At 44.7% G+C, this 13247-nt stretch overlaps 1 protein-coding gene across 1 annotated transcript in view; it reads right to left on the reverse strand.

Moving 5' to 3' along the window:
* The window catches only part of tmem199 (transmembrane protein 199), a 24554-nt gene that overhangs the window by 2538 nt on the left and 8769 nt on the right, over positions 1-13247 (reverse strand). The window contains exons 3-6 of the mRNA XM_043718046.1: positions 9716-9789; positions 8497-8586; positions 1632-1674; positions 614-726 (exon numbers count right to left, since the gene is read on the reverse strand). Of these exons, the coding sequence (XP_043573981.1) occupies positions 614-726; positions 1632-1674; positions 8497-8586; positions 9716-9789 (320 nt within the window). The remainder of the gene's footprint in view (positions 1-613; positions 727-1631; positions 1675-8496; positions 8587-9715; positions 9790-13247) is intronic.

The raw sequence follows: 13247 nt of genomic DNA on the forward strand, positions 1-13247 counted from the left end.
CACCCCCACCCCCCCCATCCTCCCTCCCCCACTCGGTGTGACCCCACTCCTCAGGTATTTATCCAGTATCTCCTGCTGCTCTTGACTCCCCAGTTCTCTGCTCCTGTGCTGCGTGTTGTGCTGCCACCTGCCTGGCTCACTTTGTGGTATTTACACTATTCCAAACATACACACAGCACAGTTGGTTTCCCCTTGACCAGTTGTGTCAGTACCAGCTTTTTGAAAGAATTATTCAGTTTAATCCAACAGCCCAGATCCCACTCCCCTGCAAATTAGCTCTTTGATTGTCCAACTGATTTTTGAATGTTCCTTGGGGATGTAGCTTTACTGCTACTTCAGGTACGGAGTTCCACATTAGAACAATATTCAGCATGGAAGCTACTTGTATTACCCAGAAATGTTTCACCAATTATTTTGAATTCATGAATTCTGTGTATTGACCTACACACTAAAGAAAACAGTTTTTGCTTATCTGATTTATGACAGCACTTTCTCCAATTTACTAATGTTCTTCGTTAACCTTTTCCCAGAGCTTATCCCCTTTACACTATGATTAGTAGTGCTTCTCTCTCCTTTACCTATATGAGGTACAACAACTGCTGTCAACACTTACCGCTGCTGTGTCCGTGAAGATGTACTGACTGCCAAGGTATGTGCAGGCAAATGCAGCTCCCACCGTCACTAGGAAGTTAAAGATGGTAACCACCACTGCCTTCACCGATCGCACTGCACCAAAAACAGCAGTTTAGGGGATTTGAGGGACAATTAGCAGTGCAGTTCCACTTCAGTAACCATCGCAGCAGTGTCCTTAGAGCAAAATTCAACACAGCAAACAGTTCCTCACAACAAAGACCTCTCCAACTGGCAGCAGAGGGTTTTAAGACCCCACTGACAGATTCTTTAAACAGAAGCATCTCCAAGCACACCTTCCCATGTCAGCACAAGCTGAAGGGTCTGAGCACCCACTTCCCAACCAGACACAATGCGAGGTCACCTTCAATTCAATCCTCACTAATAGTGCACGAAGCAAGTGTGACACCTGATCAGCACTTGCCCTACTCCACCATGATCCAAGGTAGAAGTGGCATTGATAGTCCATTTCATTTGATTCAATTTTGACATTTCCACCCTGGGAAAAGACTATCTATTCACCCAACCATGCCTCTCATAATTTTATATTCTTCTATCAGGTCCCCCTTCAGCCCCACCACGATTTAACAAAAATAACCCAAGTTTGTCCAACCATCCTAGAGTCTTGCTTGGGGCCATATAAATGCCTATCTGTGCCCCTGACTAAAGTATTTATCCAAATGAAGAATGCTAGAGTCTAGGAGATAGAACACTTCCATTTTCACCACATGGTATCAGTAAAGGAACCCTCAGAACAAGCACAGCACATAAAAAACATCGAGTGAAATGCCCTTTTTTCTGTCCATGCAATACAGCAGGCTGAAGTTTAGAGTATGTCGGAGCATCAGCAAAGGTCCCATCACTGTCCCCTGTGTGAGTTTTATCTATTCTGCAGTGTGAAATCTAGAGAGTATAATGGTCTGTTTGGTGCTGAGTTACAGGTTCACAGTTACAAGTTACAAATCTGGAATCAGTGTTTTTAATGAGCATCAGTCACTCACCTTGTCTTCCCAAATCTCCCAGAGTGCCGTACCGGTTAATCTGCTGTAAAAAGAGCAAGAAAGGGAGGTTAGGAGAAGAATGTAACTCCAGTCCCAGGTGGGACAGTCCTTTTGCTACAGGTTAGCTTTGGGAACGGAACTGTGGTAAAGTCATGGGACTAATAATTTCTGAGTTCCAGACTAATGTTCTGGAAGCAGGAATTGAATCCTGCTATGGCAGATGATGAAATTTGAATTGATCAGAATTCTAGATGAAAAGCTTCTCTAGTGATGATCACATCATTAAAAATAGGGGCAGAGCAGTAAATGTTGTCTACATGAAGTTTAGCAAAGCCTTTGACAAAGTTCTACATACTAGACTAATTAGTAAAGTTAGATCACATGGGATTCAGGGAGAACTTGCCAATTGGATTTTATGGAAATGATTTGAATGAGAATTTAGGAGGTATGGTTAGTAAGTTTGTGGACCACACGGCGGTATGGTTGATGTGAAGGTTATTGAAGAATATAAATGGATTTTGATCAATTGGGCCAATGAGCGGCTGAGTGGCAACAAGGAGTATATTTTGGATAAATGTGAGGTATTGTATTTTGGTAAAACATACAAGGACAGGACTCATATTGTTAATGGTAGGAACCTGGATGTTGTTGTCAAACTGAAAGACCAAGGGGGTTCAGGTACATAGATCTTTGAAAGTTGCATCCAGGTAGACAGGCATTTAGCATGCTTCCCTTTATCGCTCAGGCCATTGAGTATAGGAGCAAGGATGTATAGGACCTTGGTGAGGTGATTTTTGGAGTATTGTGTTGCAATGATGCTGCTCCTTAAGTAAGGTTATGCTGTCCTTAGCTTTCTTTTCAGAGAGGTCATAAAAGCAGCAATTCCATAAAGTCTGGCCTGGTTTAAGGCCAGTTTGATTATAGCTAACTTGCCTTGAAGCAAAAGGCTTTCAAGTAAAAAATGCTTGTGTGAGGCTGCTGGTCCAAGAAACAGCTCCATGGAAGAAGGTGTTTCACACTGAATCCCTCTGCCATCTCTCTCTCTCTCTCTCTCTCTCCTGCAAGACCCTGTATTTGATTTTACCATTTGTGCCAAGGGGTATTTATGGGAATTGTTGCAAGTATGTGGAACAGCATCATTACGTTGGGTTTTCGGGTAGGTTAAGTTATTTGGTATTCGTTTGTGTTTCATTCGGTAATCTTGTAAATGAATTCTGTTTTGTTTACAACTAAGTGGGTTGACCAGCTGTATCTCTCCTGGAATATCCATGTTACACCTGCTTAAAACAACCAGCACAGTTAGGCTCCGGGCTACTTTCTTCAAATGTTTTTCTTTCTGTCCGGGAGCAGCGAGAGACAGGGGTGACGTTGGAGACCAGGAGGTTGCCGGGAAGGTAAGGACTTAGTATACATTTGGGCAGCGGCTAGACCCGAGATACTACATGTATAGCATCTCCCTCCTGGCCCTCCTTCCTCTAACCAGAAGAAAAGGACTCTAAAAGGTAAGGTTTTTATTTAAGTGCATTGTTTGGTTTTAATTAGTTGATATAAAGCTAAGGCTTACAATGGCAGGGAACCTCAGACCCCGTGGCATGTGCCTCTTGCTTGATGTGGGAGCTCAGGGATGTGGCTGATGTCCCTGACTCTTATACTTGTAAGAAGTGTGTCCAGCTGCAGCTCTTGTTGGGCCGCATGACGGCTCTGGAGCTGTGGAAGGACTCACTGTGGAGCATCCACGATGCTGAGGTGGTCGTGGATAGCACGTTTAGTGAACTGGTCACACCTCAGGTTAGGATTGCTGAGGGAGACAGTGAATGGGTGACCAAAAGGCAGAGAAAGAGTAGGAAGGCAAGTGTCCCCTGTGGTCATCTCCCTCCAAAACAGATGATCAGATGACACTGACATTTTTTACAAACCCACCGACTCCCACAGCTACCTGGATTACACCTCTTCCCACCCTACCTCCTGCAAAAATGCCATTCCATATTCTCAATTCCTCCGCCGTATCTGCTCCCAGGAAGACCAGTTCCACCACAGAACACACCAGATGGCCTCCTCCTTTAGAGACCGCAATTTCCCTTCCCACGTGGTTAAAGATGCCCTCCAACGCATCTCCCCCTTTCCGCCTTCCGCAAAGACCGTTCCCTCCGTGACTACCTGGTCAGGTCCACGCCCCTCTATGACCCACCCTCCCATCCTGGCACTTTCCCCTGCCACCGCAGGAATTGCAAAACCTGCACCCACACCTCCTCCCTCATCTCCATCCAAGGCCCCAAAGGAGCCTTCCACATCCATCAAAGTTTTACCTGCACATCCACCAATGTCATTTATTGTATCCGTTGTTCCCGATGCGGTCTCGTCTACATTGGGGAGACTGGATGCCTCCTCGCGGAGCGCTTTAGGGAACATCTCTGGGACACCCGCACCAATCAACCCTACCGCCCTATGGCCCAACATTTCAACTCTCCCCACCCCCCCCTCCCCTCCCCAACTCTGCCGAGGATATGCAGGTCCTGGGCCTCCTCCACCATCGCTCCCTCACCACCCGACACCTGCAGGAAGAATACCTCACCTTCCGCCTTGGAACACTTCAACCCCATGCCAATGTGGATTTCACCAGTTTCCTCGTTTCCCCTTCCCGCACCTCACCCCAGCTCCAATCTTCCAGCTCAGCACTGTCCCCATGACCTGTCCGACCTGCCTATCTTCCTTTCCACCTATCCACTCCACCCTCCTCTCTGACCTATCACCTCCATCCCCACCCCCATTCACCTATTGTACTCTATGCTACTTTCTCCCCATTCCCACCCCCCCTCTCATTTATCTCTCCACCCTGCAGGCACTCTACCTGTATTCCTATGAAGGGCTTTTGCCCGAAACATTGATTTTCCTGCTCCTTGGATGCTGCCTGACCTGCTGTGCTTTTCCAGCACCACTCTAATTAATACTGTTTTGGATACTGTTAGGGGAGATGGCTGACCAGGGGAGAGTAGCAGTTGCCAAGATCATGGCACCATCGGCGGGCACTGCTGTTCAGAAGGGTGGGGAAAAGAACTCGTAGGGTCATAGTCAGAGGGGATTCTATTGTAAGAGGAGTAGGTAGGTGGTTCTGTGGCCGAAAACGGGACTCCCGGATGGTATGTGGCCTCCCAGGTGCTCGGGTCAGGGATGTCACCGATTTAGAATGCTGTGCAGCCAAAGGGGAAGGTGAACAGCCAGTTATCATGGTGCATATAGGCACCAATGATATAAGTAAAAAACGAGATGAGGTGCTGAAAGCAGAATTCAGGGAGGTAGGAGAGAAGTTAAAGAGGAGGGCCTCAAAGGTAGCGATCTTAGGATTGCTACCAGTGCCACGTGCTAGCCAGGGTAGAAATGAAAGAAAAGGCAGGATGAAAGTGTGGCTTGAGGGATGATGTAGGAGGGAGAGGTTCAGATTTGTTGGACATTGGGACCGGTTTGAGGGAATGTGGGACTATTACAAATTGGGTGGTCTACACCTGAACCAGACTGGAACAAATGTCCTTGGGGGCGTTTTTGCTACTGCTGTTGGGGAGGGTTTAAACTGATGTGGCAGGGGCTGGGAACCAGAAGAGAAGACTAGTAGGCAGTGAAGTGGAAACTAGAGACTGTAAGGATCATGAACTTAGAATTACCAAGAGAAGAGTAGGCAGAGAGCAGATGAACGCAAGAGAACTGGTGGCCTAAAGTGAATATACTTTAATGCAAAGAGTATAGTGGGTAAGGCAGATAAACTTAGGGCTTGGATTGGTGCCTGGGAAAATGATGTTATTGCGATCACAGACACTTGGTTGAAGAAAAGGCATGATTGGCAACTAAATGTTCCAAGTTATAGACACTTCAGACAGGACAGGGAGGGAAGAACAAGGGGGGAGGAGTTGCATTGCTGGTCAGGGATGATATCACGGCTGTGCTAATGGGGGACACTATGGAGGGCTTGAACAGTTGAGGCATTATGGGTAGAGCTGAGAAATAAGAAGGATGAGTTACATTGTTGGGGCTGTACTACAGGCCTCCCAACAGTGGTGGGAAAGTTGCTAGAGAGGGTACCGAGGGATAAAATCTATTTATATTTGGAAAAGAATGGGCTTATCAGGGATGGGCAACATGGTTCTGTTAAAATCGTACAAGACTTTAGTTGGGCCGCATTTAGAATACTGTGTACAGTTCTGGTCGCCACATTACCAAAAGGATGTGGACGCTTTGGAGAGGGTGCAGAGAAGGTTTACAAGGATGTTGCCTGGTATGGAAGGTGTTAGCTATGAAGGGAGGTTGAGCAGATTAGGATTGTTTTCATTAAATAAAAGGAGATTGAGGGGGGGACCTGATTGAGGTCTACAAAATCATGAAGGGTATAGAAAAGGTGGATAGAGATAAGCTATTTCCCCAGGGTGAGGTGATGTGTTCAAGGTGAGAGGTGAAAGTTTAAGTGGGAATACACATGGGAAGTACTTTACACGGAGGGTGGTAGGTGCCTGGAACGCGTTGCCAGCAGAGGTGGTAGAGGCAGGCACGGTAGATTCATTTAAGGTGCATCTGGACAGATGCATGAGTAGGTGGGGAGCAGAGGGACACAGATCCTTAGGAATTGGGTGATAGATTTAGAGAGAGTGGATTTGGATCAGGTCAGGCTTGGAGGGCGGAAGGGCCTGTTCCTGGGCTGTAAATGTTCTTTGTTTTGAGGGGTCCAGTTCTGGTCACCCTGCTGTAGGAAGGATGTTATTAAATTGGAGAGGGTCCTGAAAAGATTTACCAGAATGTTGCCAGGAATGGAGAGTTCAAGGATAGGCTGAGACTTTTTTTCACTGCAGCACAGTAGATTAAGGGGTGACCGTATAGAGCTTTATAAAATCATGAGGGGTTTAGGTAGAGTCAGAGTTCTACAGCACGGAGACAGGCCCTTCGACTCAAACAGGTCCATGCTGACCAAACTGTCCATCCACACTAACCCCATTTCCCTGCACTTGGCCCATATCATTCCAAACCTTTCCTATCCATGTATTTGTCCAAATGCTTTTTAACTGTTGTTAATGTACCTGCCTCAACCACTTCCACTGGTAGCTTATTTCATATGCATACCTCCTCTGTGTAAAAAAGTTGCCCCTCAGGTTCCCAATTATTCTTTTTCCTCTCACCTTAAACTGTTGCCCTCTAGTCCTCGATTCCCCAACCCTGGGAAAATGAAAATTAATACATTCACCCTATCCATGCCTCTCATGACCGTATACACTTTTATAAGATTCCCCGTTAGTCTCCCATGTGCAACGGAAGAACGTCCTAGTTTGTCCAATCTCCTAGTATAACTCAGTCCTGGCAGCATCCTTGTAAACTACTTCTGCACTCTTTCCAGTTTAATAACATCCTTCCGAAAGGGTAAAGTGAAGACTGGAGATCAGAGTCGAGAGTGTGGTGCTGGAAAAGCATAGCTGGTCAGGCATCCGAGGAACAGGAGAGTCAACGTCTCAGGCATAAGCCCTTCATCAGGAATCCTTCTGAAAGCAAGATGACCAAAACTGAATACAATACTCCATGTGTGGCCTCACTAACATCCTGTACAACCGCAACATAACTCCCCAACTTCTATACTCAAATCCTTGACTGATGAAGGCCAGTGGTGCCAAAGCCTTCTTCATTGCTCTGTTTACCTGTGACTCCACTTTCAGAGAACCATGCGCCTGAACTCCAAGGTCCCTCTGTTCCACTACACTCCTGAAGGCCCTACCATTCAACAGGAAACTTCTACAGGGATTTAACTTTCCAAAATGCAACATCTCCCACTTATCTATATTAAGGTCCATTTGCCATTTCTCAGCCCACTTCCTCAGCTGATCAAGGTTCTGTTGCAATTTCTGATAAACTTTCTCATTGTCCACGATACCATCTATTTCAGTGTCATTTGCAAACTTACTAATCATGCCTTGTACATTCTCATACAACTCATTGGTAAAGATAACAAACAGTAATGGGCCCAGCACTGAAACACTCCACTCATCACAGGCCTCCAGTCTGACAAGCATCCTTCCACTATTACCCTCTGCTTCATACCATCAAGCCAATTGTATATCCAATTTGCCAGCTCCTGCTGAATTCCATGCGATCTCACCTTCCAGAGCAGCCTACCATGTGGAACCTTATCAAAGGCCTTCTTGAAATCCTGCTCTTTTTTCTCATGCCCTAGACTCATCAACCTTTCTGATCACTTCAAAGAACTCTAACAAATTTGTTAGATAGCAAAGGTTTTTTCCCTAGGATGGAGAGTTCAAAACTATGGAGCATATTTTTAAAAAGTGACAGGAGAAAGATTTAAAAGGGACCTGAGGGACAATGTTTTCATACAGAGGGTGGTTTGTGTGTGGAATGAATTGGCAGAGGAAGTTGTAAGAGCCGTGTACAGTTACAACATTCAAACAACATTTGGATGGGTACATGAACAGGAAATGCTTAGAGGGATATGGACCAAACACAGGCAAATAGGACTAGTTTGGGAAACTTGTCAACATTGACTGGTTGGAACGAAGGGTCAGTTTCTGTGCTGTATGACTCTATGACATCACAACTGCCAATTTTCATAACTATCCATCCACTAATGTCCTTTAGCGAAGGAATCTCCCATCCATACTCAATCAGGCCTACATGTGACTCCAGGCTCTCAGCAACATGGCTGACTTTTAACTGCCCTCTGAAATGGTCAAGCCGTCACTCAGTTCAGAAGCAAGTATGAATGGGGAATAAATGTTGTCTTAGCCAGCGATATCCACATCCACGAAGGAATAAAACAAAGAATAAAAAGATCCAGCAAATGTGAAAGATAGAAAATTAGAAATATTGAAGTAAGTGATAACACCTGGCAGTTGACATTTTTGGTAATGCGCCTATACTCTTCGTTTGCAAGGTTTGCTTTGATCTTTTCCAATCGGGCTATCAATTCTGGGTTCTGAAAGAGACAACCATGTGACATGAGAAGAGGATATTTTAACATTTCAAAACTTGCTTAATATTCAAAAAGATAAGACTCCCCATCCAGCTTCCCCTCCTGCCCACTCCTACTTGGTCAAGGTTCCCAGAATGTTGCTGTTCACTCACACCTCAGCCAAGTAAGTGTTCTGTGGATGCCACTGGAGTCAGCAGGGTGCAGACACAAGCAGGCCTACTCTTGACATCAGCATCCAGACACATGAACGTAGCAGTGTGAAGTAATGGATAGTGGTCAGCACTTGGAGCATTGCAGGCATTTTGTACAGGAATGTTAAGGTTGACATTTGTTAATTCAGCACAGACTGGGAAGAGATTTGGGGACTTTCTCATTAATAAGACAATGAGATATTGAGAATTGAATATCAGTTAAAAGCAACCTGACATCCTCGCTGCACTCTTGGACTGGCCAAGAATTGATCAGTGATTGGTAGAGAGAATTTTTAAAAATCACAATTTTATGGTCACCATTGACACCCTTGCATTAAACCACCAATATCGACCCCAATTCAGCTCCAGCCTAAAATTAAATTTTATATTCCCATCTTCACTCAGAACACATAACAGTCATACAGTAGGTTCTATTGAGGAGTTTAGGGGCTCAATACTTTTAGTTCAGGGAATTTCAAATTATTTTTAAATGATTGAGAAATCCAGATGAAAATCCAAAGGCCAAAGTACAGGACAGCACAGATGAACCACAGTAGAATAAGGATAAAGTAAATTTAACGCATGACACCAAACCTAGGTTTTAAAGGACAGAGATGTGAGGAATTCTACTCCTGGCCAAGAGTTATGAATTTGATAAGAGAGATAATCATGCATAGAGATCTGGAATTGCAGAAATTACCAAAGCAGCAACTGATTATAACAGCATTTCTCAAAGAAACATCCAATGACCTATATGACATCAGCTTATACAACTGATCAATACAACATGCTACAGGATAACAGTGTTGAGATTTCTGTTATATCTCAAAAGCAAACCAACACAATGATTTTAGATGGGAGGAGGAGGGGGGAGGGTATTTTGCTGCCCTTAAGGATAGCATCAGTCACATCCCTTTCAGTGTTTAAGTGAGTATACCCACCCTCTCTGGCAGCTTTACTTCTGGTGTGAATATTTCTGCTCCTTCCACAAGTTCATGCAGATACACAGGGAACCCTGCAAACAAAACAACATCTTGTATTTATATAGCACCTTAAACATGCTAAAAGTGCTTTAGTTTCATCTTTATCTATGGTTGAGACAATCCAAGATGCTGCATGAGAGAATAGTATAACACAAACAATAACACTGAGCTACACTAGCAGAAATGATGAAAAATGACTTTGGTAAAGAGGTAAGTTCTAAAAGAGAAAAGCAAGGTAGTGAGGTAGAGAGTTTAAGATAGGAAGTCCAATGACTAGGGTTAAGCAACTGACAGCATAGCCACCAATGGTGGAGTAATTAAAAATAGGTATAGTCAAGGGGAGAGTATTAGATGAGTGCTAAGACCTCAGGAGGTTGTGGAGCTGATGTGATTACAGACATACAGAGGGATGAGACCATGAAAGATTCAAAAACAAAGAGTGAGAATTTTAAAATCAAGATTTTTAAGCTGAGAATCAGGATAAGTTATTGATCACAGAGACAATAAGAGAATGGAACGTGCTGAAAATTAAGACACAGGAAGTTAAGGAATGGAGTTCATGACTGGGAGTGAAGACAATGGCTTCTACCTTCCAAATACTTAATTGGAGGAAATATTTTCTCATCCTGTACTAGATGCCAATTAAGGAATATAGTAATATTAAGACAGTAGATGGTTTAAACTGTATATCATATAGTAAAAGTTATAGAACATAGGACATAAAACAATACAGCACAAAACAGCCCCTTCGGCCCTCGATGTTGCGCCGACCTGTGAACTATTCTCAGCTCGTCCCCCTACACTATCCCATCATCATCCATGTGCTAATCTAAGGATTGTTTAAATCTCCCTAATGTGGCTGAGTTGACTACATTAGCAGGTAGGGCATTCCACGCCCTTACCACCCTCTCTGTAAAGAACCTGCCTCTGACATCTGTCTTAAATCTATCACCCCTCAATTTGTAGTTGTGCCCTCTCGTACAAGCTGACGTCATCATCCTAGGAAAAAGACTTTCACTGTCGACCCTATCTAATCCTCTGATCATCTTGTATGTCTCTATCAAATCCTTCCTTAGCCTTCTTCTTTCCAATGAGAACAGACCCAAGTCTCTCAGCTTTTCCTCATAAGACCTTCCCTCCAGACCAGGCAACATCCTGGTAAAACATAGATGGATAAACAACACAGACATGAGGAGACAGAACAGGTAGTGCAGTAGAGCCAAGTAATGTCGGGCTGCCTGTTAAGATTATCCATCGGTCGGTTGATTATTGTCTGGGATTTTTTTTGCTGTCCTTTTCTGGATTGGGGTGGCTATATCTGCAGTTAAGATGTATGGAGAAGAGGTGTGTGTGTCCATTGTTAACTCTCAGAATGTAAATAACATGTTTTCTTTATCGGTGAATTGCCTGGGACTGGGGCATGGCCTCAGCTGGAAGGTGCCAGGATGGTAGCGAGGATTGGGAGGATTGCCCCCTATGCATAAGGGGGGGAGCTCTCTAGTGAATTGGGGTTTATTTGGGTGTTTGTTTAAGTTAACTGTAGTGGTTAGTTTTTTAGTTATAGTAGTTTTCATAGGAGTAGAATTTAGATTTTATAGAGTTAATGTTTTCCTTGTTTGCTGCACTTCAGATAAGCTTCCTCCTATTGGGGAACCAAAGGCTGCCCTGGACGACCATGGCTAGTGATTTGTTCAAGTGGTGAACCTGGAACGTAAAAGGGAGCCATTCCCCCCCTTAAAAGAAAGAAGTTGCTGTCATGCCTTAGGAAAGGGTGGACATTGCCCTGCTGCAGGAGACGCATCTAACCAATAAGGAACATCCAAAACTGACACAGGGGGTTATGAAGGGTATTAGTCTCCTCCTTTACCTCCAAAAGGAGAGTGTTTATGCTGGTAAGAAGGAACCTCCCATTCCAGGTAACTGAGCAAATTAAGGACGAAGATGGATGGTTCATTATTCTTAAAGCTCTAATACACGGAGAAGAATATGGCGTCCTGAGGTTTATTGTCCCCTGGTGCACCCTCTTAAATTACTAATTTATGCAGTTACTAAACTGATGAAACTTGGGGTGCGCTGTACGATCATAGGAGGGGATTTTAACCGCCTAATGGATCCCGGGGTAGACAGGATGCCGAGGGGCCTGGCAGGGTCACCCACCTAACCTAGACAGTTGGTGAACGTGTGAGGATTTGGAATTGGTGGATGTGTGGAGGCATCTCCACCTGAATGGAAGAGACTTTACTTTTTATTGCAACCCACCCAAGTGTCACACGCGAATCCACATGTTCTTTATGCCGTTGGCCTGTTTGGACAGAACATTGCTTTGCGAAATTGGGAATATAACTACCTCGGACGTTGCACCAGTGTTTTTACGATGTTAAAATTAAGTGTGGTAGAATAGATGTACGGCACTGGTGCATGGACCCATTCCTGTTAAGGGATAGCAAATTTGTTGAGTACATTACAAGAGAGTTCAGGGCCTTCTGGGATATCATCTCGGATACAGCCAGTAATCCAGCAATACTTTGGGAGGCCATTAAGGCACATTTACGAGACGTGATCATTTCATTTTCAACAACGAGAAGGAGGCGGGAGGGGGGGGGGGGGGGGGTTGCAGCTGTGGATGTTGGAGGCCCGGCTGAAGGTAGCTGAAGAAGCATATTATAATGGGCCTTCACTGGTCAAGCTGCAGTGGGTCATGGCTCTCCGGGCTGCTGTCGACTCATTGCACACACAGGTGGCAAAACAAAAAGGGGTCTCCTTTGCTAAGCAAAGGTTGTTTGAATTTGGAGATAAGCCAGTTAGATATCTAGCATATCTGGCTAGAAAGAACAATGCTTCCCAATCCATTATATCTATCAGGGAGAGGGCTAGAACAGTTACCTGTGAGTTTAAAAAGATCAGTGCTAGATTTAGGGAATACTTTGCAGAGGTATACCGGTCAGAGGGCAGCGAAGACGGTGCAGTGAGAATGCAGTCCTTTTTTGAGAACCTGGACCTCCCCGGTACAAATGCGGAACAGTCCTCCCTGTTAAATGTGCCTAGGACCTGATCAGGTGTACCTGAGAATTCTGTGGGAAGCTAGAGAAGTGATTGCTGGGCCTCTTGTTGAGATATTTGTATCATCGATAGTCTCAGGTGAGGTGCCGGAAGACTGGAGATTGGTAAATGTGATGCCACTGTTTAAGGAGGGCGGTAAAGACAAGCCAGGGAACTATAGACCGGTGAGCCTGACCTCAGTAGTGGGCAAGTTGTTGGAGGGAATCCTGAGGTACAGGATGTGCATGTATTTGGAAAGGCAAGGACTGCTTCGGGATAGTCAACACGGTTTTGTGCGTGGGAAATCATGTCTCACAAACTTAATTGAGTTTTTTGAAGAAGTAACAAAGAAGATTGATGAGGGCAGAGCAGTAGATGTGATCTATATGGACTTCAGTAAGACATTCGACAAGGTTCCCCATGGGAGACTGATTAGCAAGGTTAGATCTCA

Source organism: Chiloscyllium plagiosum, chromosome 28, assembly GCF_004010195.1.
Source record: "Chiloscyllium plagiosum isolate BGI_BamShark_2017 chromosome 28, ASM401019v2, whole genome shotgun sequence".
NCBI classification, from domain to species: Eukaryota; Metazoa; Chordata; class Chondrichthyes; order Orectolobiformes; family Hemiscylliidae; genus Chiloscyllium; species Chiloscyllium plagiosum.